Source organism: Diplotaxodon limnothrissa, linkage group LG1 (assembly GCF_057381915.1).
Source record: "Diplotaxodon limnothrissa isolate DT_005_m linkage group LG1, D_limnothrissa_male_GT1.1, whole genome shotgun sequence".
NCBI lineage: Eukaryota > Metazoa > Chordata > Actinopteri > Cichliformes > Cichlidae > Diplotaxodon > Diplotaxodon limnothrissa.
In genome coordinates this window covers 35013050-35038563 of record NC_140596.1, presented here as the reverse complement: position 1 = coordinate 35038563, position 25514 = coordinate 35013050, and the positions used below count along the sequence as shown (strand labels likewise).

The following is a 25514-nucleotide window of genomic DNA, read 5'->3' as shown; positions in this document are numbered from 1 at the left end:
GCCAACGAGCTTTCACTTTTGTTTGATATGCAAACACTTTTTTCCCCTGAAAGCTATGCATACTCACATTAGGCGTCTGTTTGAGCACAGCAGTTTCTATTAGTTAAAAAAAAAAGTGGCTTTGTACAATGGTGGTTATTAAAGGATCAGCAATGAAAAGAAAGCATTTAAATGGTGATAAGGCTCATTTTTTATATTTTGTACAGAGAGCACCAAAACAGATATGTCATTTTTATTAGCTGTCAGCCTGCGCTGCTCATAACAAATGGACTGCCTGCCAATAGATTATTCTCCTTCATTAAATATGCTGTAATGCGAGAATACAATAGCTACAACTAAATGCTTCATAAAATAAATGCTCGCTGTGAAGTGGAGTTAATGCCTTTGATGATTATTTCATGAGTCAAATCAGGATTTCTGCTCGTTCAGAAATTTCAGGCCTCTTGAAGCCCAGAAGAGGCTTCCATCAGTGAAAGAGGCGAAGCTGGAGCACTCTCATTCTCTTTTTGCTCCTCGTTCAATGCAAATGATTCTTCTCCAGCTGACAAGTATCAGTGGCTCCGTGTCCTGCAGCATGATGGAGTCGGGCTGTCAGGCTGGTGCCCGTCGTAGGCCTAGAGTGATGTATTCATTTAATTCCACAAAAGGTGACACGCTGTACAAAGTCAACCTTCCAGTCGCACCCTACCCTTTCTCTTAAACATGCACACATGTTTGTAATGAAGCCGTCTCTACTTGAAGTGTGGAAATGCAATTTAATGTTGTAGAAAAACATTTCCTCATGATGCCTGTTAAATTACTGCATGATAATTGTTTTAGCACTAACTCAGCCTGCTGTGTGGGGGGTTGATGGGCCATCATTAGCAGTGTGGAAGAGGTTTGAGCTGAACCCTAAGATAGCATGTACTGATCATCACCATCTCCTTTCCTTTGTCTTCTTGTTTTGTTGCAGCAGTTCAAATGTTTCATTCAACTTAACAAAGGTACTCTATTTGTTTGGAACTTCTAAGATAAGACATTTAAATAATTTGAACCAAAAGGGCATCATTCTTTGCGGTATGTGGGCCATGTGTAAGTTGTGTGCAGCCACGGACCAGTTGCAAACACACTGCTGGCCCTGTGCTGGCCCAGATGTCAGCTTAATGTGTACCTTAATCAAGCCATGTAATAGCAACATGTGCCGGAACATAATAGTGCAAAAGTAAGATGACAGAACGCTGTTCGGATAGTGAATGGACTGATTATTTTATAGCGCACTTCCTTTCCCCCTTATTACTCAGAGCTCTATACAACATGCCATATTCTCCCAATCACACACTTTCTCTAAACTGAGTGCTTCCTGACTACATTCACACTCTTGACATGCAAGAGAAGCCAGGGATTGAACCTCCAACCTTCCGATCAGTAGGTGACCTGCTCTACCGCCTGAGCTACAGCCGCCCACCAGCAAAGAGGAGTAAACCGTCACTAGGTTTTGGTTAAAGTGTACACTCACAAACCTGTCAAACCTGCATTTGAAACGTTGGCTACTATAGCAGTATAGTATTGCAAATGGCATTTGGGTCATCTAACTAAAATAGAAAAATAGGAACACAAATAGTGCCATCATTGCCAGACCTAGCCCACATCTGGTTGACATACACTCTGCCATGATACCGGTCAGTCAGAAGTGCCAGCTTGATGCCAGATCCGGGCCAGACCTGTTTTCTATGGGCCTGGGCCACATAAACCAGACCACAATCGAGCCAGATATTGCATGCCATCACGTAGACAGTGCCATCTATCCCAGGCCTGGCCCATATCTGAATGACATACGTCTTATCATACCAGAAATCAACCAGCAGTGCCGGCTTGATACCAGATCTGGGCCAGACCTGCTTGCTAAGTTTCAGTGACTTAGTTCATTTATTTGTACATTTATTGAGATGCATTTGTTATTACAACCTAACATTATAGGGTGGCTTCGGCTCAGGAGGTGAAGCAGGTTAATAAAAGATTGTTGGTTTGATCTTTGGCAGGTCTGAGTTGTCCTTTGGCAAGATACTGAACCCAAAGTTGCTGCCGATGCATTCAACAGAGTGTGAAGGTGTGTAAATGTTAGGTAGCACTCAGACATAGAAAAACGTGCTTATATAAATGCACTGGTGAATGAGACAGGTTGTATAGCAGAAAAGCACTATATAAGAGCCAGTCCATTTTCATTAACCTGAGGTTTTGGTTGGTGTTGGGAGAAAGATTAGGGTTTTTGATGCCAAACAATTCATGACTTAATTACAATACTCACGCAACAGCCAATCTGAAACCCTGTGTAAACTCTCATAACTTTGTTTATGATATGATAATGTAGCCTTGGTTAATACCAAATAAATGCATGTCATTTGGATTCAAAATGACATCATTAAAAGAAAAACACATTCATGAAGCTCCTTTGCATGTGGGTGGCAGCGTCAGTCTTCCTTAAAGCTATACAGGAGTGTAATCTTTTAAGCGTTCTTCAGTTTATAGATTGACTTCTCAGTTCAACTTTGACCCACTGCACCTACATAGTTACAGTATGTGTGCACACTTTTTCTTTTTTTTGTCAAGTTCTTCTGAGCTCTTCCTGTCCTATAATTCCGATTGATATTCTGTGGAGTAGGTCCACTCTCCCTTTTCATAAATATGCATGAGAGCTGTCGAGCTTTGGTATTGAATTGGCTTGATCCCTGTGTGAGTCTGTGTTTTTTGGGTTGGTTTTTTTGCTTCTGAATATATTGGGATAGGTGACATTCTGGGCTATGTTTGGTTATATATTAGAGAGCTGTGTTTGCCAGATGTGGTGTACTTTCTGTGTGTGAATGTGTATGTGTGCTTAAGGCCAGAGGTTCCAGAGCTGGGGTCACTTTCAGCCGCAGGGAAGCTGAAATGTCACGACTTGTTGCCTGCGGCTCTTGGGCTGCTGCTGCTGTTTGTGCCTGGTTGGCTCTTAATTTAGCGTGCCTGATGAGGGTGGAGAGTAGAGCACACATGGTGCAGGGAAGAGCTAAAGTTAAACGCCTGCAGTCACACTGTAAAGTGAGGGTAGTAGGTAAAACTGAGAGAGAAAGCCCCCCCCCCAATCTTTGTTTGTTAGATGAACTTTGTGCTTTAATGTTACACTGAGCAATCTGTTCATCTTTCAGCCGCATTTCAGCCCAAGGTCCACTCTCCTCTGCCATTTCGGAAACACCAAAATTTAGAATTTGTTGCTGACCCAGTTTTAGTTTTAAACCCTGGGTATGTGTTATGGTCTGGGCAAGAGAAAACTGAGACTTTTACAGTGCACAATTACTCACTTGGGGGTATTTTTGCTGTGAGTTGTGAGTTGCTATGTACTGAGCAGGGTGATGGATAAATTTCCTTCTCTACAGTTCAGAAAGTTCTGAGACTTTCAGATAGGAAGACACAGACACCTGTGTTCTGGTGCCTGATAGAGCCATATTTGGGTCGCATACTCATTTCCCTGGAATAGATAGTGATCCAGCCATATTTGCATTGGAGCCACTCTCCATCTACCTTTTCTGTTGCTATGTATTCTCAAGTCTTATCGTAACACTTTCTCCAAAACCAAAAAGGAAATATCATTCTTATCATTTTCATCCTTATTGCAATTGTGATCTTGCGGGGGGTTTACAGGGTTCCATCTGTAAATGACTGCTGGTCAGCAAACCTGGGAAACCCACAGATAATTGGAACTATGGCACGAAACCGCTTCCAAAACATCATGCAACACCTACGCTTTGATGACAAGTCCACCCGCTGTGATCGAGCAAAGACTGACAAGTTTGCTGCAATTTCCAGTGTGTGGGGATCATTTGTCACCAACTGCATCACGTGCTACAACCCTGGTCTACATATCACCGTTGATGAACAGCTTTTCCCATCAAAGACTCGGTGCTGTTTCCTGCAGTATATTGCAAGTAAACCTGACAAGTTTGGGATCAAGTTTTGGGTGGCTTGCGACCTAAAATCCAAGTACATTTGCAATGTCTTCCCATATCTTGGCAAGGACCCCAATCGTCCCACTGGGGAGAGACTTTCTGAAAATGTAGTAATGAGGCTGATGGAACCATTCCTAGACAAGGGCAGAAATGTTACCACGGACAATTTTTTCACCACGCTTTCACTTGCACAAAAACTTCTTAGACGGAAAACCACCATCCTCGGCACAGTCAACAGGATTCGCAGGGAAATTCCTCAATCCACTAGACAGACAGATCGCAATGAATTCACCACTCAGGTATGTTACAGGTCTTTTGTGGTTCTATGTTTATGTGTTTCATTGTGTGTAAAAGGGCTATGGAAATAACAATTTATCTTATTTCTTAGGTGTTTTCAACCTCTGCTGCCACGCTGACGCCGTATGCGGCCAAACGGAAGAAGACAGTCTATGTTCTTAGCAGCATGCACAGCGTGGTTCAGACTGATAACACCACCAAAAGGAAGCCAAACACTGTCTCCCTTTACAACAAAACAAAGTGTGGCGTGGATGTGATGGACCAGATGGTTCGGGAGTACACTGTCCGCAAAGGAACACGGCGCTGGCCAGTCGCCGTGTTTTATAACATGATTGACATGGCAGCACTGAATGCACATGTGCTGTATCAAGCATGCACCGGGACGAAGGAAAGACGGGTGGACTTCCTGGTGGCGCTTGCAACAGAGTTGGCTCGCTCTCATGTAGCTGGGAAGAAGGCAAGAAAAGAACAGTTGCTTCGGACACAACCCTCCACACCTAGCCATGGAAAAAGAGCCACGTGTCAGGTCAAACACAACTGCAAGAACAATCATGCCACTGTGCGATGTGTTCACTGCAAAAGATACACATGTGGTAAATGCAGACTACAGATACCATGGCAGTGCCAGGATTGTGAGTGATTGCTGAAAATGTTGAATTGTACTCACTCACTTTTTATTATTATTTGTAAATATGTGTACAAATGGTTGGTTTTTTGTACTGTTTTTATCAATAAATCTCAGCAACAAAGGACATACACCCATGTGTGTTGATTTCTCCCTAAGATGGCAAACTGAAACACTCCAAGTTGGTGACTTTTGTAGATTTATTTCCCTGGACGATTGAGAATGCATCAAGATGAAACACAAAAGGAAGTGCACAGCTTTTAGCAGCTCCCCCACGCCCTCAATCACACACCCCCACTCCCCTCCCTCCAGAATTCCCAGATAACGACCCAATTTACATATGAATGACTAGCCAATTTAGCTTCCACTTGGCTGAAGCTAAAGCCTAGCTAAAAGCCATTTGGCTGCTCTCCGGGTTTTAAAGGTAGAAAAAGCCAAATGGCAGTCCGTGGGGGTTTAAAAATCTTCCAACCTGCTTTTGGATAAAACCTCGTACACATAATGTGTTTTCTTTGAGTTTCCCCTTCCTTTGTTCAGGAAACTGAGCATCTGTGACCTGTGACTTCTCCCCCTGCAGCTACTTCGAGCTGGAAAGCAGCGGGGTGAGAGAGGAGATCCGCTATCACTACCGCTTCAAAGGCAAGCCACGTTCTGAATCCTTCCCCTACCGCCTCGCTGATGGCCAGTGGCACAAGATCGCCCTTACCATCAGTGCCTCCCACCTGCTTCTGCACGTTGACTGTAACAGGTAACACACACACATACCGCTCTTGAGCACCTTCACATCTCTGTCACAAGAGACTGTGCTGAGTAATTTTTCCCATGCTCCTTTGAAGTGACATGTCTAATGAGCTGCCTGTGTTTATCAGGGTAAATATTTGTTCAGTGCATTCTCCTTGTGGAGAGCAGGGTGTTAGCATGGCTGACAGTAAAACATTCAAGGACAGACTAACGAAGAGAAAGGCTGTATACTGATATAACATCCTGTGTGTCTCTGTATAGGATGTGTCTTCAGCTCACACCGTTGTTTAATGAAGTGGAAGGTACCGATGATATAATCGCCACATTGATTGGCCAGTGAATACCCTTATCTAAAGAGAATACTCGAGGCTGATCTGTAAACACGCACTTCAGTTGTGACAGTCTTTCTCAGCCCTCACATTCTCTCCTGAGACCCATGAAGGCATCACTTGTCCTTTTTTTAAATACAGTTGCTAGACAGAACAAGCAGGCTAAATTTGAGTGGAGGTAATGCTCTGTCACCACTTGAGGATGAAAGACGGTACGATGCACGCGAGGATTGCGCTCTAATATTGATTTTTCCCAGATGCCTATTATACCCATCAGGCTGGTGGTTTGTCAATTAATTATCACTGCAGTGGCTGTCTCTCTGATGATAGTCTGGTGAAGATGAAGGAGGGCATCAGAGTGTTATTGGATAGAAAAAGATCAAAACATAATTTGAATCAAAACGTTTTGCTTATGCTGTTATTTTGAGCAGGGCTGATGTAATTAATACAGTGAAATTGAATGGGTTGGTTTGGTGCTATTAGTCATTAGCTTGTGGCTGCGTGTGGTATAAAAGTGAAGCCTGATACTTAGCGTAACTGTCTGAGCAAGTGCCTGTGACTGTGTCTAAATCCTACTCATTTTTACAGAGTCTAGTCACTAATGCTTTTTTACCCCCTCAGCTGTGAAAGGCTGAGGGCATCCTGCCGGGGTGGCGGGTGGGCAGTGTGGACACCCAAGTTTGTGAATGTGATAACTTGAGAACAAGGTTATGTAGGATGCTGAAATTCATAGCACAGGTGCATCTGCCAAACATCTTAAATGAGTAAAAATTTCAGTGATCCCGACCTCAAGGTCAAGGCCAGAGATCAAGTTTTCTGAAAATCTGATATATATGTATGTACTTAATCAGGTCATTCAGCAATACAAACATTAACTTTGCACTGATGCCCTTTTTCTCATTTACCAAGACATGCAAGGAATTTGAAGGCCTATATTTAGAACTGTAATGTCAAGGCAAGAAAGAGTGTGAATGTCAACATGCTTACCAAGCCACTTACTCCATGTGTCTGGGTCAGGTTCACCACCTCATCAGCAGACACTTTCAGCTCTTACCTTTGTTTGGTCATCTGAATTCACTGTCATCTGCAGCAATGCCAGCTAAAGCCACATGCCACTCAGTTTTCAGAATGTCTTTAAAGTAGCAATCACAGCTCATGATGTCTTTCATCTGAGCAACAACACCGCACTTTAGTCCGTTGTGATGCTCTAACAAGGGGATGTTTTTCCCAGCTGCCCCAAGTGTCACCATCAGCTCCTCTCCCACCGTAATCTCAGAATACACGGTGAAACCTAGTTGTGGCTCTGTCAAAGTGTCAAACAACAAAAACAGAACAACTGTTAATTCGGCCTTTTCTACAATACGCTAAATTTGACTTTCATCTACAAGTGCAATTGCCTGTGCGTCTTTGGGGCAGATAATTTTAAATCACCAGTGCTGGGTAAATACAAGAAACCAAAAGGTTTATGCAATAAACAGTCTAACCAAAAACAAAAAAACTAACGATAACCCACAAAATCTACTGTACATCTACTTTCATGTCACTGACTTTTATCTGTGACATTATTCAATATTTTTATCTGTAAGTGTGCATTGATAAAGCTTGAAATTGTATGTTTGTTTGTTTTTTTGATAAAAATTTAGTATCAATGAATGACCAATCAGACAAAGCTGTCTATAAATCTAAACACTGTATTGATTTATATACAGGATAGTTTTCATCACAAAGGTACAGTTATATTTCATGTTTGTTTAGAATAATAATACAAATTAACTCAATGCCACACAAACTTAGACAAAGAATAATAGTCAGGAAGTAAATCTGCGTTGACAAAACAAGCGAAATAAAAATTGCATATTCATATCCACCCAAACTGAGCCTTTCATATTCTTCGTGTTAAGAATATTTACTTATTCAAACTAGCAGACCCATTAGCTTTGAATTTTTAAGAGTATAATTTCTGCACTAAACCACACTCTATTGATTTCAAGGCTCATTAAATGCTTTTAAGTGTCTGTAAATGGGAGATGGAGCAATTTATTGTCATATCCTCGGGTGGACTTAAACTTGTAGTGTTCCTTTGGCTTTTCCTTTACTGATGTCTATTTTACAGCCAAACACAAGATGTTGTTGGGTCTCATAGACTCATGTTTAACTGCAAAATCAGTAAGTCAATAAGGCTCAGAATTACAGTACAAAGAGTAATGATATAAAAGAAATTATAAATGAAATATTAAAGACATCGTTTTATTTGGGGGGAAATACGCTGATTTGCTTTATTGGCAAGCATTAGACAAAAAAAAAATCAATATCACCTTCATGTCTTCCGGTTGAATATGAAGCAGAAGACTTGATGTACCTTCTCTTTGGAGGTTACCAAAGGACATTCTAGGAAATTAATATCACCCTCCCCAATGTTACGTTTCATTCTCCTGCTTTTGCTCCGATGAATGGCTTTAAAATAATAATTTCAGTTGCAGTAATGTATTCAGACACAGTTTAAATGTCTTTGACCCACATCGCTCATCACCATAATAATTTTTTAAATGAACCGAATGTTCCCCTACGCACATTTTGGACATTGTTCAAGTTGGGAAACGAGACTTGTTCATAACTGCCCTGTTCTCTAGATACTGCTGTCCCTTCATGAAGTTTGACAGATCCATGTGAACAATATTTTTTATGTGTTTCTGAACTCATTTCCATATCTTATACTTATAATTCCTCTGGTATTGTGGAGGGTAGCAGCTTCAGCATTTACATGTCATCTTATTTGACTTCCTTGTGCAGGTCCCTATGCCCAAACGGAGGGCTCTTACCTTGGGTTAGGATTTGAAATTACTCTGATGGTGGTTCAGAGTCCTGAAAATTCATGGAATTTTCCTTTCTTCCTCTGCTGTCCTTGTGTAAGATTGATTGAAAAAGAGGAAAATATTATTTGAAGAACATGTGGACTATACAAAGTGGGATGAAGCCTGTCAATAAACATAAGACATTTACCAGGAAAAGTGCTGCATAATAAAGTTCTGATTATATAGTATGCCACATTTGAAGTTATTAAACGGTATAGCTGTGTTACGGCCTCTGGCCTCAGGTGGCCCCGCCTTCCTCTATGGCAGACCTTCCCAAAGTGTGGGGCCCGCCCCCTAGGGGGGGTGCAGAGCCATGGCAGGGGGGACGCGGGATGAAAAGGGGGGAAAAAAACAAAACGCTTGGACACTGCTAGCACGGGCGCCTACAGAAACGCAAAGCAGGAGATGAAGCATCGCTGAATATGTTTCCAAACCAACTTCATTCTAAGCCAAAGACTAGAAAATATGGTGAAGCACGTCTGCCCTTTGGTTTCACCTGCACAAGTGCCAAGGTAGGTCTCCCCTGCAGAATTGCTTTTCCCTTCGTCAGGAGCAGCGCTGGGCTGTTTAAATCACGGACAAACAGTATCCCACATTCGTGATTTTTAGTTCACAAACACTTCTCATAATGACTAACTACTGCTGACATTTTGGAGATGTTAGCTCTTTATACAGTAAAGTTACAGCGGGATATAAATAATATCAGGCTGATCCTGCCACGATTTGTTCCCCTGGTTCAAATCACAGACAAACAGTATCCCACAGTTGTTTATGTTTTTAAACCTATTTTGCACACAGAGGCATTTTTTGAAAAATGTATTGATAGCAATGTTGAATATTATTACACAGGAAAAAAAACAACTACACGTAAAATAATCACATCGTGACGCCTCTGCCTTTGTAAATGGAGGGTCAGTAACTGCGTGTGTATATGTAAGCGTGTAAAACCTGAAGATAGAGACAAAATACTGTTAATCTGACTATCTGCCATTCTGCAATTCAGCTCATGTAAACAATAACGTAGCGCACAGCGTGACGAACTCTGTATTCCTCGTCCACACGTAAACGCAAAAAAAGGAGTTTTAAAAAAATCTCCATTTTCGGTGATTCGAAATGCCGTTTACATGTGGACGAAACAGCTGCGTTTTCAAAAATACTCGTGTAGGTGTGGACGTAGCGTAAAAGAGTTAGTAGTTTATTTTCTTACTACCTGTAATTTATTGCAGAGTACTTGTATTTGCTTAATTGTTTACTAAATGTTTGAGGTGTGAAATAAACCGCAATGGAGCCGGGTCGTAACATAAGTGGGGGCTCGTCCGGGATACTTATATGATACTTAAATGAATTCTAATGGTTATGATAATGTTAACCATAAAACACCTTGATGACATAATAATTGAAATGATTCCAGTGTAATTACAGTTGAGATTTCAAACGGATTTGACAATCACAAAGATAAAAAAAATAGTGAAACTTAATATTAGTTATTTTAAGGAAAACATTGATATTAAAGTATAGATGTTGAACTCGTATGTACTACTCAGTAGGGGACATCAGATAGACATAGACCATGTTTTAATGTAGGTCCTACCTATTTTATATACCTCTTTTATATGTTTCCTGACAGACAGCTCTAAGAGGGAATTGCCCTTTGAATAGCTAATTAATAACACTTGGTTAATAAACCACGATAACTAAATGTTAAATTAAAAAATGCTAATGCATGAAGGTGTCAGGTTACTGGAGCTGGAGGTAAATATAAGGATTTTTCACCCTCATTGTTATTGTTCAGTCAGGACAGCGCGATGATATTCTGTCCTTCAAACACACAAAATATATATCTTAGTTGCTCCAATGCAGAGATTTTGGAAGTAGGCTTTCTGCCACACAGCGTATCCATTAAGTAACAGCAGACAACCGTCCAGCCAATCCTTTTAACAACAAAATCAATCCATTCTTGCCTCCTAGCAAGATGGCGGCGCGCACAGACGCAGCGGCTCACTGCTCTTCACGTTCGCTGTTTTGTTTTTTACTTTTTCTACGTGTATCTGTGTGGATGTGTGTGTTTTTTATCATTATACATCGAGTAGAGTCCACCTACAGTCGTCAGGACCTTCTGAGTTTGGGATTACGCTGTGAGCATTACATCGGACTATCACCACTTTCACGGCATTCCGGAGGACATAATAAGAGCTCCAGGGTCTCCGTGGTTGGTTCTTCCCAGCGGCAAGACAAAGAGGAAACGTAAACAAAGGAGGCAAAAGCGTGGCTGCAGGGCGGGCCCATTAGCTCGGCTAAAGAAACAGCCATTTAAGCCACCGCTTCCGAGTATTTTCCTCTCCAACGTCAGGTCCATAACCAACAAAATCGACGAACTGAGATTACAAATTGCAGTCAATAAGTGTGTACGGGACAGCAGCATAATATTACTCACAGAGACTTGGCTGCAGCCATCAATTCCGGACTCGGCTGTTGAGCTAGCAGGCCGCACGGTCCACCGTCACGACAGGAATGGCCACTCCGGTAAGATCAAAGGAGGGGGTTTATGCATCTACACCAATGACAGCTGGTGCAAAAACACAAAGACTGTAGACAGCCACTGTTCCCCAGATTTGGAATATTTGACTGTGAAGTGCAGACCCGTCTACATACCTCGCGAGTTTACTGTTGTCATGGTAACGGCCGTGTATGTACCACCCGATGCTAATGCTAACTCGGCCATGGAGGAGCTGCACAAGACAATAAGCAACCAGCAGAACTCCCATCCAAACGCAGTGCACATTATAGCTGGGGACTTCAACCATGCTGATTTAAGGTCAGTATTCCCCAGATTTGAACAGCATATTAAATGTGCAACGAGGGGGAAAAACACATTTGATAAAGCCTACAGCAACATCCAAAAGGGCTACAGAGCCGCCGTGCCTAAAGTCAGCCACAATTGTCCCACTGCCAAAGCATACTAACATTAGCAGCCTCAACGACTACCGACACCTGTTATAATGAAGTGCTTCGAGAAACTGGTCCGACATCACATCATGTCCTGTTTGCCACCCACACTCGACCCGCTCCAGTTTGCATACAGAGCTAACAGATCAACTGAAGATGCCATCGCTACAACGCTCCACACCACCATCTCTCACCTGGAAGTGCAGGGCCGTTACGCCAGGCTGCTCTTTGTTGACTTTAGCTCTGCTTTCAATACGATACTCCCGGACAGACTAATAGTTAAACTGCTGGAAATTGGACTTCCTTCCACCACCTGCCGCTGGATCAGAGACTTCCTCTCAGACCGTGTACAGAGAGTTAGAGTGGGGCCTCATCTTTCCTCAGCCCTCAGCCTCAACACCGGCTCTCCACAAGGCTGTGTACTGAGTCCCCTACTGTACACTCTGTACACACTTGACTGTGTTAGTTTCCAGACAACACAGTCATCAAGTTTGCAGATGATACCACCGTGGTGGGGCTCATCTCAGGGGGAGATGAGACTGCGTACAGAGCTGAAGTTCAGAGGCTGTCAGATTGGTGTGCAGATAACAACCTGGACCTCAATACCACCAAAACAAAAGAACTGGTAGTTGACTTCAGAAGGAGGAAGTCCGAGCTGCATCAACGGGGAGTGCGTGGAAAGGGTCTCCAGTTTCAAGTTTCTGGGTGTGCACATAGACACAGACCTCCAATGGAGCTCTAACACCTCTGCGGTCTTAAAGAAGGCCCAACAGCGTCTCCACTTTCTGAGAATCCTCAGAAAAATGGACCTGAAGAAGGAGCTGCTGACCGTCTTCTACCGCTGCTCCATTGAAAGTGTGCTGACATATTGCATCGGTGTGTGGTTCTCCAGCTGCACCACAGCACACAGAAAGGCACCCCAGAGGGTCATCAACATGGCCCAAAAACTCATTGGACATCCTCTTCCCTCCCTGAAGGACCTGTACAGCACTCGCTGTCTCAAGAGGGCACGCAGCATCCTACGGGACTGCACACACCCAGGACACCGGGTGTTTAAGTTGCTGCCGTCTGGCAGGAGGTTCAGGCTGCTGAGGTCCCGAACAAATAGACTCAAGGACAGCTTTTACAACAGGGCAATAGCCCTGATCAATGTAAATAGCTGACCTGACTGGATACCTCCCTGGACTTTTTTAGGGGGGAGGTAACAATGTTTAAAACAATAATATTTATATTTATAACAAGGTGCAATAATAATTAATGTGCAATAATAACAGTGTGCAATACACATACACTTCTTCTTCTTTTTTATACTAAGTTAATATACTGTGTTGTGTTGTTTGTTGCGTTGTGATGTGTCATATCGTGTCGTGTTGTGTTATATGTAGTGCCGACGTAGGACAGTTTTTTCAATTTCATTGTACTACTGTACAATGTATGACTGTGCAATGACAATAAAGAGTTATCTTATCTTATCTATCTTATCATTTCATTTGTGTGTTATGGCTGATTGTTCTTTAGAAAATATGTAGCTTATTCTAAATGACACCCAGATGAACCCATATTTGTCTGAATTTAGTTTGTTAGATTTATCACTTTGGCTCAAATGACTGAAATATAAATTTAGCTCTGAAATTTAGTGTCCAAGCTCTCGTCTGGACTATGATCAGACATAATAAAAAAAAAAAGCTTAATTCTTGAGGTCTTCTAAAGACCCAACACTGTGTCACTTTAAATGTTTGCTCTGCTCTGATCATCACCTCACAATTATTTGGTGTTGACCTAACAGTGTCTACACTAATAAATCCAGATTAATCCAGGGCTAGAAGTGCTTGACCTCAGTGTTTTTTCTTTCTCCACATGTGTACTGCTGTGAACTCTTTCTGTGGACTCATCCTCATCTTATCTGACAATACTCAGTCTCTGTCAGTAATTATGCTTCTTCTGTGCATTGATTAATGTAGCTTGCCTCAAGGCTTATCAGCTTGGCTCAGCACAGTTTGTTCACATCTTTTTTCTTTCAATAACAACCTAATAAATGCTCCCAATCTGTTGCATGGAGATTTATTTTACAAGTCTGGCAAAGCTACACTCCTTCTTATTGTCTCTTAAACATTAAGTGAATCTGAACAATTTCACTTGTCTCTTGATTCTTAGATACATCTGTGAACACCAGATAAAAGATAGAGAATAACCTTGAAAGGATCATGAGCCAAAGGAAACGGTTATATATGAAAGATACATGAGAGTGAGACTTGTGTTGTTGTTAAAACTGACAAAAACGAGATACTGGAAAGGGGAAAAAGACAACTTACCTGTATTTTTTGCACCTAACCTAAAGGTACTTTTGGCAGCTACTTTTTTTCATTTGGGGTCATCACATCAAATTAATCCACATATTTGATTTGGCTCAGATTTTATACTATATGAACTTCCGTGTAGGAACTCTTTCATTTATCTGGGTTGGGCCTGGCAGAATACCACCACAATACTTCTGATGTATATCCAAAAAAAGAAATAAAAATATAAAAAAACAGTAATGTTGTGAGTCTTTTGTTGTTCCTTTTTTCCATTCATTTACTTTAACATTCATCAGAGTTGTACACCACACAAAACCTCATCACTACTTAGACGCAAAACTGAATCCTCCAATCACTATGATGTCATTGCCATTCTACTTTTAGTTCATTATCATAACTTACAATGATAGTCTCACTAAAAGTCAAAGTCACAGACATTTAGTCTAAGATGTGCTGTTCTGTCTGTCGGCTGCTTTGTGAACAAAACTTGGTATAGCTTACCTGTCAGGATGAAAAATGAATTTTCTGCAGCATTTTAGGAGCATTTCAGTGAACAGCTCAGACATTTGTAAATAACAACATGTTGCACTCAGATGTGTGGAGGGAAAAGATAGCTGCAATATGTTCCCTTAAACAAAGTCAATGATTTTGGTCAGTTATCTAGTGCCTACATACACTGGTTTTTACTCTAACACAACACTCAAAGCATTTTTTACTAGAAGCCACATTCACCCATTCACACACATAATCATAAAGTTTTTATTATGCACCTTAAACTATTTCTTTCTCTCTTGCTATCACATGCACACTTGAACTCCAGTTGATGGGGTTTGGTTTCTTGGTCAAGGACACCACGACATGCACATGAAAGCGCTGCGCATCAAACTTGCAGCTCTTTTTGATTGGTGGACAACCCCCTCAACTTCTTCAGCCACATTTTTTTTTGCCTGGTTGCCCTTGCTTCCACCTATCATTTTATTATCAAATGTGTTTTGTGAGATCAGTGTGTTATTTTAGGTATTTGTTTTTCACACACCTTGATTTGTAATACTTGCATTAGTGCCACTGCAGAGTCTAGACAAGGTCAGGTGCAGTAATTGTGATTTCTAATTTCTCCTAATTGAATTATAGGCAGACATCCAGCACATACACCCTTTCTACACACTTGGTAAGCTTTTTGTGTTTGGACCTAATTGCAGTAATGACAATTACACTACCAGGTGGTGCACAGACTGGCTTGTTCTTCCCAGGGGCTCTTTTTCCTCTTTTCAGTATTTTCGTTCTTACTCCTGGATCTGTTTTCTTTTTCTTTTTATTCTTTGACTCTCATAGCCAAGGCTCTGCTGCATGTATGATCTTTAGATGTGAGATGAAAGTCAACCTGGAAACTAACTGGGTTCTATTCCACTGCCGCCTTTAGGGTGGAGCCATATAACATTAAAATGTATGCCTCACAGTGGTTAAAAGGGGTTGATTTGATTGTTTAGGAGTGCCTCATTTGTTTTCTGATCTCAGTTACCACTGCAAACATAAACTCATCATCACTTTGTTGATGTTTTTCAACTTTGTTTTGTTTTTTGTACAGTGAGATAACTGTAATCTGTTTTGTACTTGAACAAGTGCATTACACTCAGGTGTAGTATCTTATGTCAACAACAGCAAAAGCCAGATGCCTTTCATTCTGAGCACTCTAGTATATTATTGTCTTTCAGTGAAAACTATTTTAATTTCTGCGCTCAGGTTTCATATTCTTTGCCGAGGCTGATCCACCCGACAGATGTGTGGTAGCCTCTGTCACCATGTCCAGTATTCTGCTGCTCCAAAAGTGCAACAAACTATCTGTGATTCAGTGCTCATGCCCTGATCAAGTGAAGTATTTTACTTACACCATCAACAGCATGGTTAGTTTTTAGCAATGACTTACACAACACCTCGTAGTGAATAACACAATGTAAAAATACCCAATTTCAGTTCTGGATTCAGTTCTATCACTTGACTTTACATCCAGGTTCAACATATTTCCCCTTCAGCAGCCTAATCTTATTGCAGCATAACCAAGGAATGTTTTAGGGTCACCTAATTAAGCTTTAATATACACTTTAATATACACAGGAACATGAAAAGTTTCATAATAATCTTAAAAGTAGAGTGAGTGTCTGACTCCAGAATCCAACCATCACAGCTCTTGTGCAGTACTATGGTAAAAAAAGACAAAATTGTCCACTGACTGAAGATCCAGATTTGCCATAATGTCCTGAGTCTGACAAAGGTTTAGATGTCCATTCCTATTCTAAATGAGTTGAGTTCTTGAAATTCTCTGCGTATTTAGTCTCCTAGTGGCGCTTTATACTTTAATCCTTAAACATAGCAATCTTCTCTCCACAAGCTAAACAGATGGCTTTACCTCTAGCTACCTCTAACTACTTAGAAACTCATGTTTTGCTAAAAACTCTAAATTGCATCAATGTTTCTTTTTCAATGTAAGCTGACATCTGTTTGTTTGATGTTAGCAAGCAAAGGGCTGTTCTAAGGTGAAACTGTATTTGCTTGCACACATTTGCAAAATGTAAATTGTAAAAAAAGGAAAAAAAAAGAAAAAAAGATCACCTTCAAAATAAAAACATTAAAGTTTATTTTGATTTCCAAAAAAACTGCAAACTACAGTAAGCCATTCTCTGATGATGATATTTGATGGCCAAAATGGAATAAAGTGCATGATTTGTATTTAATTATATTTGAATCTTAATTTCCTGTTGACCTCACATGGGATGGTCAGGGATGGCAAACTGACCGGATGTGGCCTGGGGCAGTGCAATGCGCTGGTCTGTCTTAATACAAGGTTAGTAGCTTTATCCTGAGCTCATAATTGCATTTAAGTCTTCATTAGTGGGTTTTGTTCTTTGGTTGTCATGGAAACAGGCCTGGGCAAAACTTGCTTCCTGTTATTTGGTCATGCTTTTGCCATAATTAGTGCACAGCAATATTCTCAGAGGAAAACCCCTCCAGCAAAGATGATACTTTCATAAACACAAAGTATAATATATGTGTTTATAACATAATTCCTGTATTACAAAAGAACCAAAGAAAGCATTTTTAAAATGGTCCATTTGTCTAGTTTTGATGGTCTTTCTGTCAGAACAAGAACAACATCATAAGTTGTCTATATGCAACTTACAATGCTATTTACACAAATGCAGATTAATTTCTATTTCTTGTTGTATTGGTACAGCATCATTGGAAAAAAAGACACATACTAAAGTAAAGATCTGAGACACCAATGACATGGAAAAAAATAGACAGCTCAGTTGAGTTCTTCTTTGCGGATGAGAGTGAAAATATTTTCTTTCTTTTTTTGGCTGCACTTTGTATCAATATGCAGTGCATACTTTTGTCAGATCTGAGTTGTGTTCACAGTGTAGATGGTACATGTAGTTTTGTCACACTGTTTTAGTTGTGAATCCCTGTTAAAGAGATGCACACAACAAAATGAAACACAGCAAAGGAAAATTAAAAAATGTAAAAAGATATTCTGTGCCTGGAACACCTCACCTCCTGGGTGAGGTGTCCCGGGCATGTCCCTCCGGGAAGAGGCCCTAGGGCAGACCCAGGACTCCCTAAAGAGATTATATCTCTCGGCTGGCCTGGGAACGCCTTGGTGTCCCCATGGACAAGCTGGAGGAGGTGGCCGGGGAGAGGGAGGTCTGGCCCCATGACCTGGCCCTGGATAAGCGGAAGAGGATGGATGGATGGACACATTCTTATTTTTGTACATGACTTTTATCACTCCTAAAAAATTGCAGAGTCACATCTCTACTACAAAACTGAAAGTAAGTGCACTTACAGTGTGGCTTATAATCCAGTGCAAATCAGAAATAATATATAATTAAAGTTAATGTGATATATAGAAGTCAGAAGTTTGGACACAACTATGGTCAAAGATGAAATATGGCCTCACTATCTAAACTGTATGTTACATTTTGGTAGTTTAGCTATTTTACAGTCAAAAATTAATGCTTTGGGTTTTTTTGTCTCTGTGTTTTTGTATCTGAGGCTACAGATCATTTTACATTTAAACTGTTATGTAAAGGGGTGCATCATTATGTGTGCTTACTTTTTGTACTCTCTCTTCTAGAGGTTTTTGTTGTAGAGTGTGTGGGTGTCACAGCAACAGACTTTGAACACTCATCACTGAAAAACTTTACTTACGGATAAGCTGAACAACTGAATAACAATTGGACCTGATTTAGAATTTTTCAAGTTCACTGTGGAGTGAGTATATATATACTATACTATACTCAGGTAGTATGAATTCTGACAGGATTATTTATTCCCTTGTAATATAAGGTCAAGGATTTGAATACATAGATTTATTGATACTGCTCCATTAGCTGCAGTGAGTGGTTGAATGATTTCATTGACTGTTAGGGAGCACAGCTTTATTTAGCTGGGGAATGAGGCAACTGCCTGATACTGCATAAAATATAAATATCTTAAGTGAAGTATTACAAAAACTGCTCTGGATTCAACTATACTGTAATGACAACACCAGAGACAATGATGTGAGACTGTAGAGGGCATAGAGTAGATTCAAAGATCTGTGAGATGATTCAACAATTTTTGGTGATCCCTTTACTTTAGCACTAACATCAGGCTGTTTTGTTTTTTCTTCTTAAATGGAAACTGTTTTTAACTGTTTGATGTGTTTAAATGTATTTATCATATGCAATAAATATGGAAGCTGTGCTACAGCAATATTAAAGCCAGGAGGTTTAAGTTTCATGACAACTATCTGATGTTTTTCCTGTGTTTGTATGGTTGATCTTGGGATGCTCTGGTATCTATCCTCAGTCCAGAGACCTGGGAATTATGTATGTTTTATCTATAGACTTCCTATAGGTTTTCCCTGATGATACTTCCTACTTTTCTTTAGTGTGCCACTAACTTTCTCCCCATGAATCTGTTCATTAGCAGGTCTTACTGTTAGGTAAATACAATGATTAGACATCAACAAAACCAAAATACTGTACACCCTTACTATGTCCATAGGAATAAAGAGGGTCAATAGCAGCCAGGTTCAGTGGATCAAATGCACTAGATTAATTGCTCATCAGCAATGTGATTTGGCAGTTTGCTGCTCTGGAACATTCAGGTGTGTGTTAACACAATGCCAAGAAGGAAAGACATCAGCAATGACAGAGAAGCAATTGTTGATGTTGATCAAATTGGGACGAGTTATAAGTCCATTTACAAACAGTGTCAAGTCCATTTTTCTACAGTGAGAAGGATACAAAAATGAAAGAATTTAAAACGGTTCCCAATCTACCCACAAGTGCATGTTCAGCGTCAGAGCATGCAGTGGTCAGAGATATTGCAAAAAAACAAAAACAAATCCAAGAGCTACATCTTAGGCCCTACAGGCCTTAGAAAAAGACTGAACAAATTTGGCTTGTTTGGAAGAGTTGCCTGAAGAAAGCCTCTTCTCTTTAAAAAAAGAACATGGAAGCAAGGCTTAGGTTTGCAAAACTGCATCTGAGCAGCTTCTGAAACAATTTCCTTTGGACAGACAAGATTAAAGTCCCAACCGTGGCGACCGTGGCTCAGGGGGTTGGGGATCGCATCTGTGACCGGAAGGTCACAGGTTCGATCCCTGGGCCCTCTGTCCTGGTCATTGTGTCCCTGGGCAAGACACTTTACCCTACTTGCCTACTGGTGTTGGCCAGAGGGGCCGATGGCGCGATATGGCAGCCTCGCTTCTGTCAGTCTGCCCCAGGGCAGCTGTGGCTACAACTGTAGCTTGCCTCCACCAGTGTATGAATGTGAGAGTGAATGAATAGTGGTATTGTAAAGCGCTTTGGGTGCCTTGAAAAGTGCTATATAAATACAATCCATTATTATTATTATTATTATTAAAGGGCCATAATGTACAGCACCACGTTTGGTGACACCCAAATACAGCATATCTGCACAAACACTGTCAAGCATGGTAGTGGTGGGGTAGTTATTTGAGATTATTTGGTTTGGGATTACTTTAAAACCACAAGAACAGTCATGACCGGCCCAATCAAAATTCAGGCCTGAGACCACAAGCCTCAATGAACTAAAACAATGCTGTAAGTAAGAGTCGGCTAAAATTCCTCCACAGCATTGCCAGAGACCAATAAAGTCATGCAGAAAATGATTACATGAACTTATTGCTGTGGTAGCTCTACAAACTGTGGAAACATGGGGTGTATTTCACACACATAAACTGTCATAATATGGCTTAGTTTTTGTTAAATAGTCCTGTGGTATAATGTGTCTTGTGTTGATGTTATGTGAGGTGGTATTTAAATAATTTTAGAGCATGGTAAGGGCCAGATTAATTTATTTTACCTCCTGATATGTAAAACCTTTGAATTGAAAGGTATACTTTGTTATTCAGTGTAGTACAGCTGCACAGCACGAGATGAAAATTTGGCTCCTTTGTTCCAAATAGCAACAAATTTGTAATGTCTAACTGGGCCAGCTGTGAGCTGATAAAGACTGCATGTTACATCAGCTTCCCAAGGTTCTCCCTACATACAGTGGTTGGGATTATTAGCACACGGTTGATTGTGTCTTTGAGCAATCGTATTTCTTTTTGAAATTCCCTGCTGTACAATTATCATAGAAGCCAATGGATAGTGGGTCAAGACAGACTTAGAGGAGCAGATGCATGAACAGCATGTGGGAACATGGCAATGGAAAAGCATTTACAGTATGTGGCCTGAATTAACCAGAGGCTAAGTGAAAAGTTGCTTTAAAAAAATGTTTTTTCTGGCCCAAAATTTTTTGCCAGTTGCGTCATGCTTCTTTTTCTCTGTCTGACTTGTGATGGTTGTGTTGAGTGATGTTCTAATTATGCTTTCAAAACAGCTGAATATCAGGGCTGATTGCTAGTTGCAACACAGAGTGATTAACTGTCGGAAAATTCGTACAAAATAGAAGATTATGCAAATAATATAAAACTGACTTTCTAACCTGCCTGACACATGGGAAGGTCAGATAGAGCTTGCATGGAAGAAATGCTGCAATGTTTAGTTCTCTAATTGATTTGTTTGTAAACACATAATATCATTTTGATCAGAACAATTGCTCATATAATTTACAGGCAAATTACCAAAAATTCTCTGATTGTAGCATCCCAAATGGAACCACAGATTGAAGCTTTTTCTCTGTTTTGTGTCACATTACAGAAAACATCCAATTTGTAAAGTTGCCTGTTGGTTTAGCAATTTAGAGATGACAAATTAAGAACTTAGAATTTGGACTTGCTTCCTGGTTTATATTTAAATAATCGGGATAAATATTTGATTTGGAAATGTGTTGTGATGTGCTCTTTCTTCTCCTTTGAGTGGAACTATGTTCTCCTTTTTTGTTTCCTTGTTTATCTTATTTATCTTTCCATTGTAGTGAAGTTACAGCTTCTCCAGTGCTTCAAATATGTGCAGTGGGTCTGAGAAGTACACTGTTCCTTACAATCGAGAGGAGGAAAACCTTTAATACTTTTTTGCTTTTCTGAAGCCATCGTGATCTACTTCACATCTATACAGTTTCAAAATAAAATATATATTGGCCATCTCACTACACACTTAGCTAATGAAGGAAGACGGACACTTGGAGCTCTCCCCCTTAAAGATCTCATAATAATATGATATTTTTTTTGTCCAGCAGCCAGACAATGACACTCTGCTTTGCTCATTAAAGAAGCCAGTGAGCTGGAAGGGTTTTTTTTCTTACCTGTTAAGCAGTTCATCTGCCCAGCCAAAACTATCATTAGGATAAGGGCGGGAAAAAAATCCATTAGAGTGGAATGGGACATTAGGTTAATGACAGAGGTGCAAGGAAGCTAAGTTCTTATGAAAATATGGTTTTGTTTCCTTTTGTATTTCCCAAATATTGCAGTGTGATGTTTCTATATAAATTATACAGGTTTTAAATAGAGATGGACCGATCCGATATTACGTATCGGTATCGGTCCGATACTGACCTAAATTACTGGACCGGATATCGGAGAAAAATAAAAAATGTAATCCGATCCATTAAATATCACGAAAGCACCTCACAAAACTTGCAACACGCAGTAACTCACCTCAGAACGTTAGCACGTCGGAGCAGTATGCATCACGTGATAGAGCGGCTGTGGCATGCGGGACCTGTCGGTGCTCTGGATAGCATGTGGAGCTTCGCTAGCAACCCGGCATTTCATCTCCGACAAAGTTATCCCCGAGAGAAGTAAAGCAAGTGTGTAAGTCCATCTCTGAATGTTTGTAAAGCATTCCTGCGTTAAGCTTAACAAGCGATATATGGAGCGACTGCCTCTTCTTGCTGCTACTTCAATCATGAAACTGCTTAATGATCAGCTGATCGGCTTTTCTGTCGCGAGTCCGTGTCTCTAGTTTGCTTTTGGCCCACTTTGCACCAGAAAGAGGAAACCAGCGGCTGAACAACAGCAGCACGTTTAAGCTTGATCAGCTGTTGTTAGAATGTATTTAATATTACTTTCTACTCGAGGATCTTTTTCTACAGCTGACGCTGGTAACTGTGCAGGGGCGGATCTAGCAAAGTTTAGCCAGGGGGGCCGATAGGGCATTAACAGGGAAAAGGGGGCACAAAGACATACTTTTCTTTCTTATTCTCATTTCAAATGTCTAGCTTTTAATAAATAATTATCTGACACCCAAAGTTTTAATTTGATGCAAAATGAATAGAAGTCCATTACTGTATATAGTAACTATTAAGTCTAATATATATACCCTAGTAAGCTATAGTACTTTTTCCTTTGGGAAGGTACCATCTGTGCAGTCCGCAATTTTGTTGAAGAAAGCTGTTGAATCTATTTAATATTTCTTGAAAAATAATTGATTTCTGTGCATTTTTTTTTCACACTGCATCAAATTAAGGTTGATTACGTCGATTAAGCATCATGAGGTGGAGCGTGAGGGGTGGTTCCCTATTTTCTATTTATTTATTTTTGTTGTTGCTGGGAGTTGGAACCCTATTAGTTAGGTTGCTTAATATTTATGCTAAGTACTCTTTAAAATACCAGAATAGGGAGGATGGTGTAGGTTTAAGTTTATTAGATTGATCAGTATTGCTGAACTATGAAAAAAATTTTTTTTGCATACAGGTATAACAGAATAGCTTTAGTGTAGTTGTTGTTTTAAACTTGAGTATGAACTTATACAAAATGCAGCAAGATATTTAAAAAACAGTTTTGTTGATTAAAAAACACTATATCGGATTCATATCGGTATCGGCAGATATCCAAATTTATGATATCGGTATCGGTATCGGACATAAAAAAGTGGTATCGTGCCATCTCTAGTTTTAAATGATAGCCAAGCCCTTCTTATATTAAAAGTGAGAAAGAATATAAATGTTACTCCAAATGAGGAATTCAGGTATACCTTTTTAATTTCCTGTGAAGGGCAGTGCCGCTCAGCAGAGCAGCAACCATTCATTACTTTATTACCTGATCACTGACGCCCCAGCTAAGAGGAGGGTACTCTGCCAAGAATAATAATGAGTTAAAATCAGGTTAATAATGCTACATGACGCTGTCTGTAACCTGTAACCTTGGCACTGATGACCTTGTTGTTGGCAAGGTTTCCGCTGGAGACACAACATCTCTGACAGGAAAGCTCTTTTGTTTGACTGCGCTGGTGTATTGTCCCAGCTTCATAGGACACACAGTGAAAGCAGATAGGAAATTATATGTGGCCTTTGGGTCTTTAATCAACAGGGTATTTCCAGCAAAATAAAATGCGTTTAGATCATGGGTGGCTGTTCTTCCAGGGCAGCAGCTCGTACAAACCTCTGAGTAATTACTCCTCCTGCACTTGGCAAGCTAATGAAGGAAATTTTTAAATGTCAATGAAGTGGTGGTGGTGGTTGTAAAGCCTTTTCTTCATTTGATTTTCTGCAGTGTGCTCTCCATGTGAGTCAGGCTACACAGAGCCATCTCTAACATCCGACTGGGATTTACAATCAGTGTTGCAATCCAGCCATTCGAATGACGCAACTGTTAAAAGCGAATTATTTTCCCTCTGGGCGCACTTATCACCTGAGATTAATTTAAGGCGTGAACTGGTAAACTAGCAGTCCTGATGTGAATGCATCTGGTGCTGATCAACTTTTTTGTGGTGCTGCTTGCATCAAAACTATTTCCCTCTGATCTAAATTTTTAATCAGAAAAATCCTTTAATCATATGTGTCGGTGTTGGTACAATTATTTGATCCCCTGCTGAATTTGTAAGTTTGCTCGCTTCCAAAGAAATTAACAGTCTCTGATTTTATTTTAATGAGAGAGACAGAATATCAATGAAAAATCCAGATGAAAAGTTGTAAGGTATTTTTTTGTAGTTGGTAACCAGGTTTGCACACTTGAGCAGGGGAAACCCATTGTTACTAATGTTGGTCCCAACTGCCTTTCTCATGATCATCCTCACCCCCACGAGGCAAGATCACACATGAAGCTCCAGACCAAGGGACATCAGTGGTCATTCTCTTTTCTAATAATCACTCCAGCAGTGGTTACCTTCTCACGAAGCTTCATGCTAATGGTTTTGTAGGCCATTCCAACCTTGGTCAGGTCTACAGTCTTGTCCCTGGCATCCACTGTCAGCTCTTTGGTCCTGCCCTTGGTGGTGGAGAGGTTGGAATGGAAGAACCTGATTCTGTGGATAGGTGTGTTTTATGACTTATTTTCATGGGCACACAGCCAATCTGTGGAAGCCAGAATTCTATTTGGGTTACATAAGTTAAATAAACTGGGAGGAAAGTTTTAAAACTGACTGACATTAAAAGATAATAGTTAGGGTGCATTCACACCTGCTGTGTTGAGTCCGTTTAAATCAAACTCTTGTTTTTTTTTTCCAAGACCCTTTGGAGTAGGTTGTTTCAGTCTAGTTCCAAATGAATGTTTATGGTGTGAACTTGACCAGACCTCAACCCAAATTAACTGCTAGATGTAATTAGCAAGTTTGAGCTAAAAACGAAAGACAACAAATTGCAACCAATCTGAGTCAGTCTGCACAGATGAGCGCACTCCGCTGGTTGTATTGAGTTTATATAGAGGTTGATGAGCAGCTACATCATTTTACAGCTAAATCTCTGTCCTGCAGCAATTCCATCACTACAGTATTTGTGGAGGAAATGTTGTTTCAAATTGGTTTGGGCTGGAACGTGGATATCAATAGTTCATATGAATTTATTTTTAATGTGAATTTCTGTCTATGTCGACACCTACAGATTTTTTTTTGTCAAGTTATCACTATATTATCAACAGATTGCATGCACTGTAGTTCTCAAGTTGACCTCATTCTAGCAAACTGATAGCAGACTGACTCCATCTTACTGTCTTTCATTGCCATCTTGACCAAAGTGGGTTTTAAAACAGCAACTGACAGCGAGTAGTCTCAGAACTGATTCCCATCTCCAAAGCAACC

At 40.4% G+C, this 25514-nt stretch overlaps 1 protein-coding gene across 1 annotated transcript in view; it reads left to right on the top strand.

The window, feature by feature from the left end:
* Positions 1 to 25514, top strand: part of LOC146640102 (protein kinase C-binding protein NELL1-like) — a 313384-nt gene that overhangs the window by 77036 nt on the left and 210834 nt on the right. The window contains exon 4 of the mRNA XM_085350021.1: positions 5459 to 5629. Coding sequence (XP_085206147.1) covers positions 5459 to 5629 — 171 coding nt within the window. The remainder of the gene's footprint in view (positions 1 to 5458; positions 5630 to 25514) is intronic.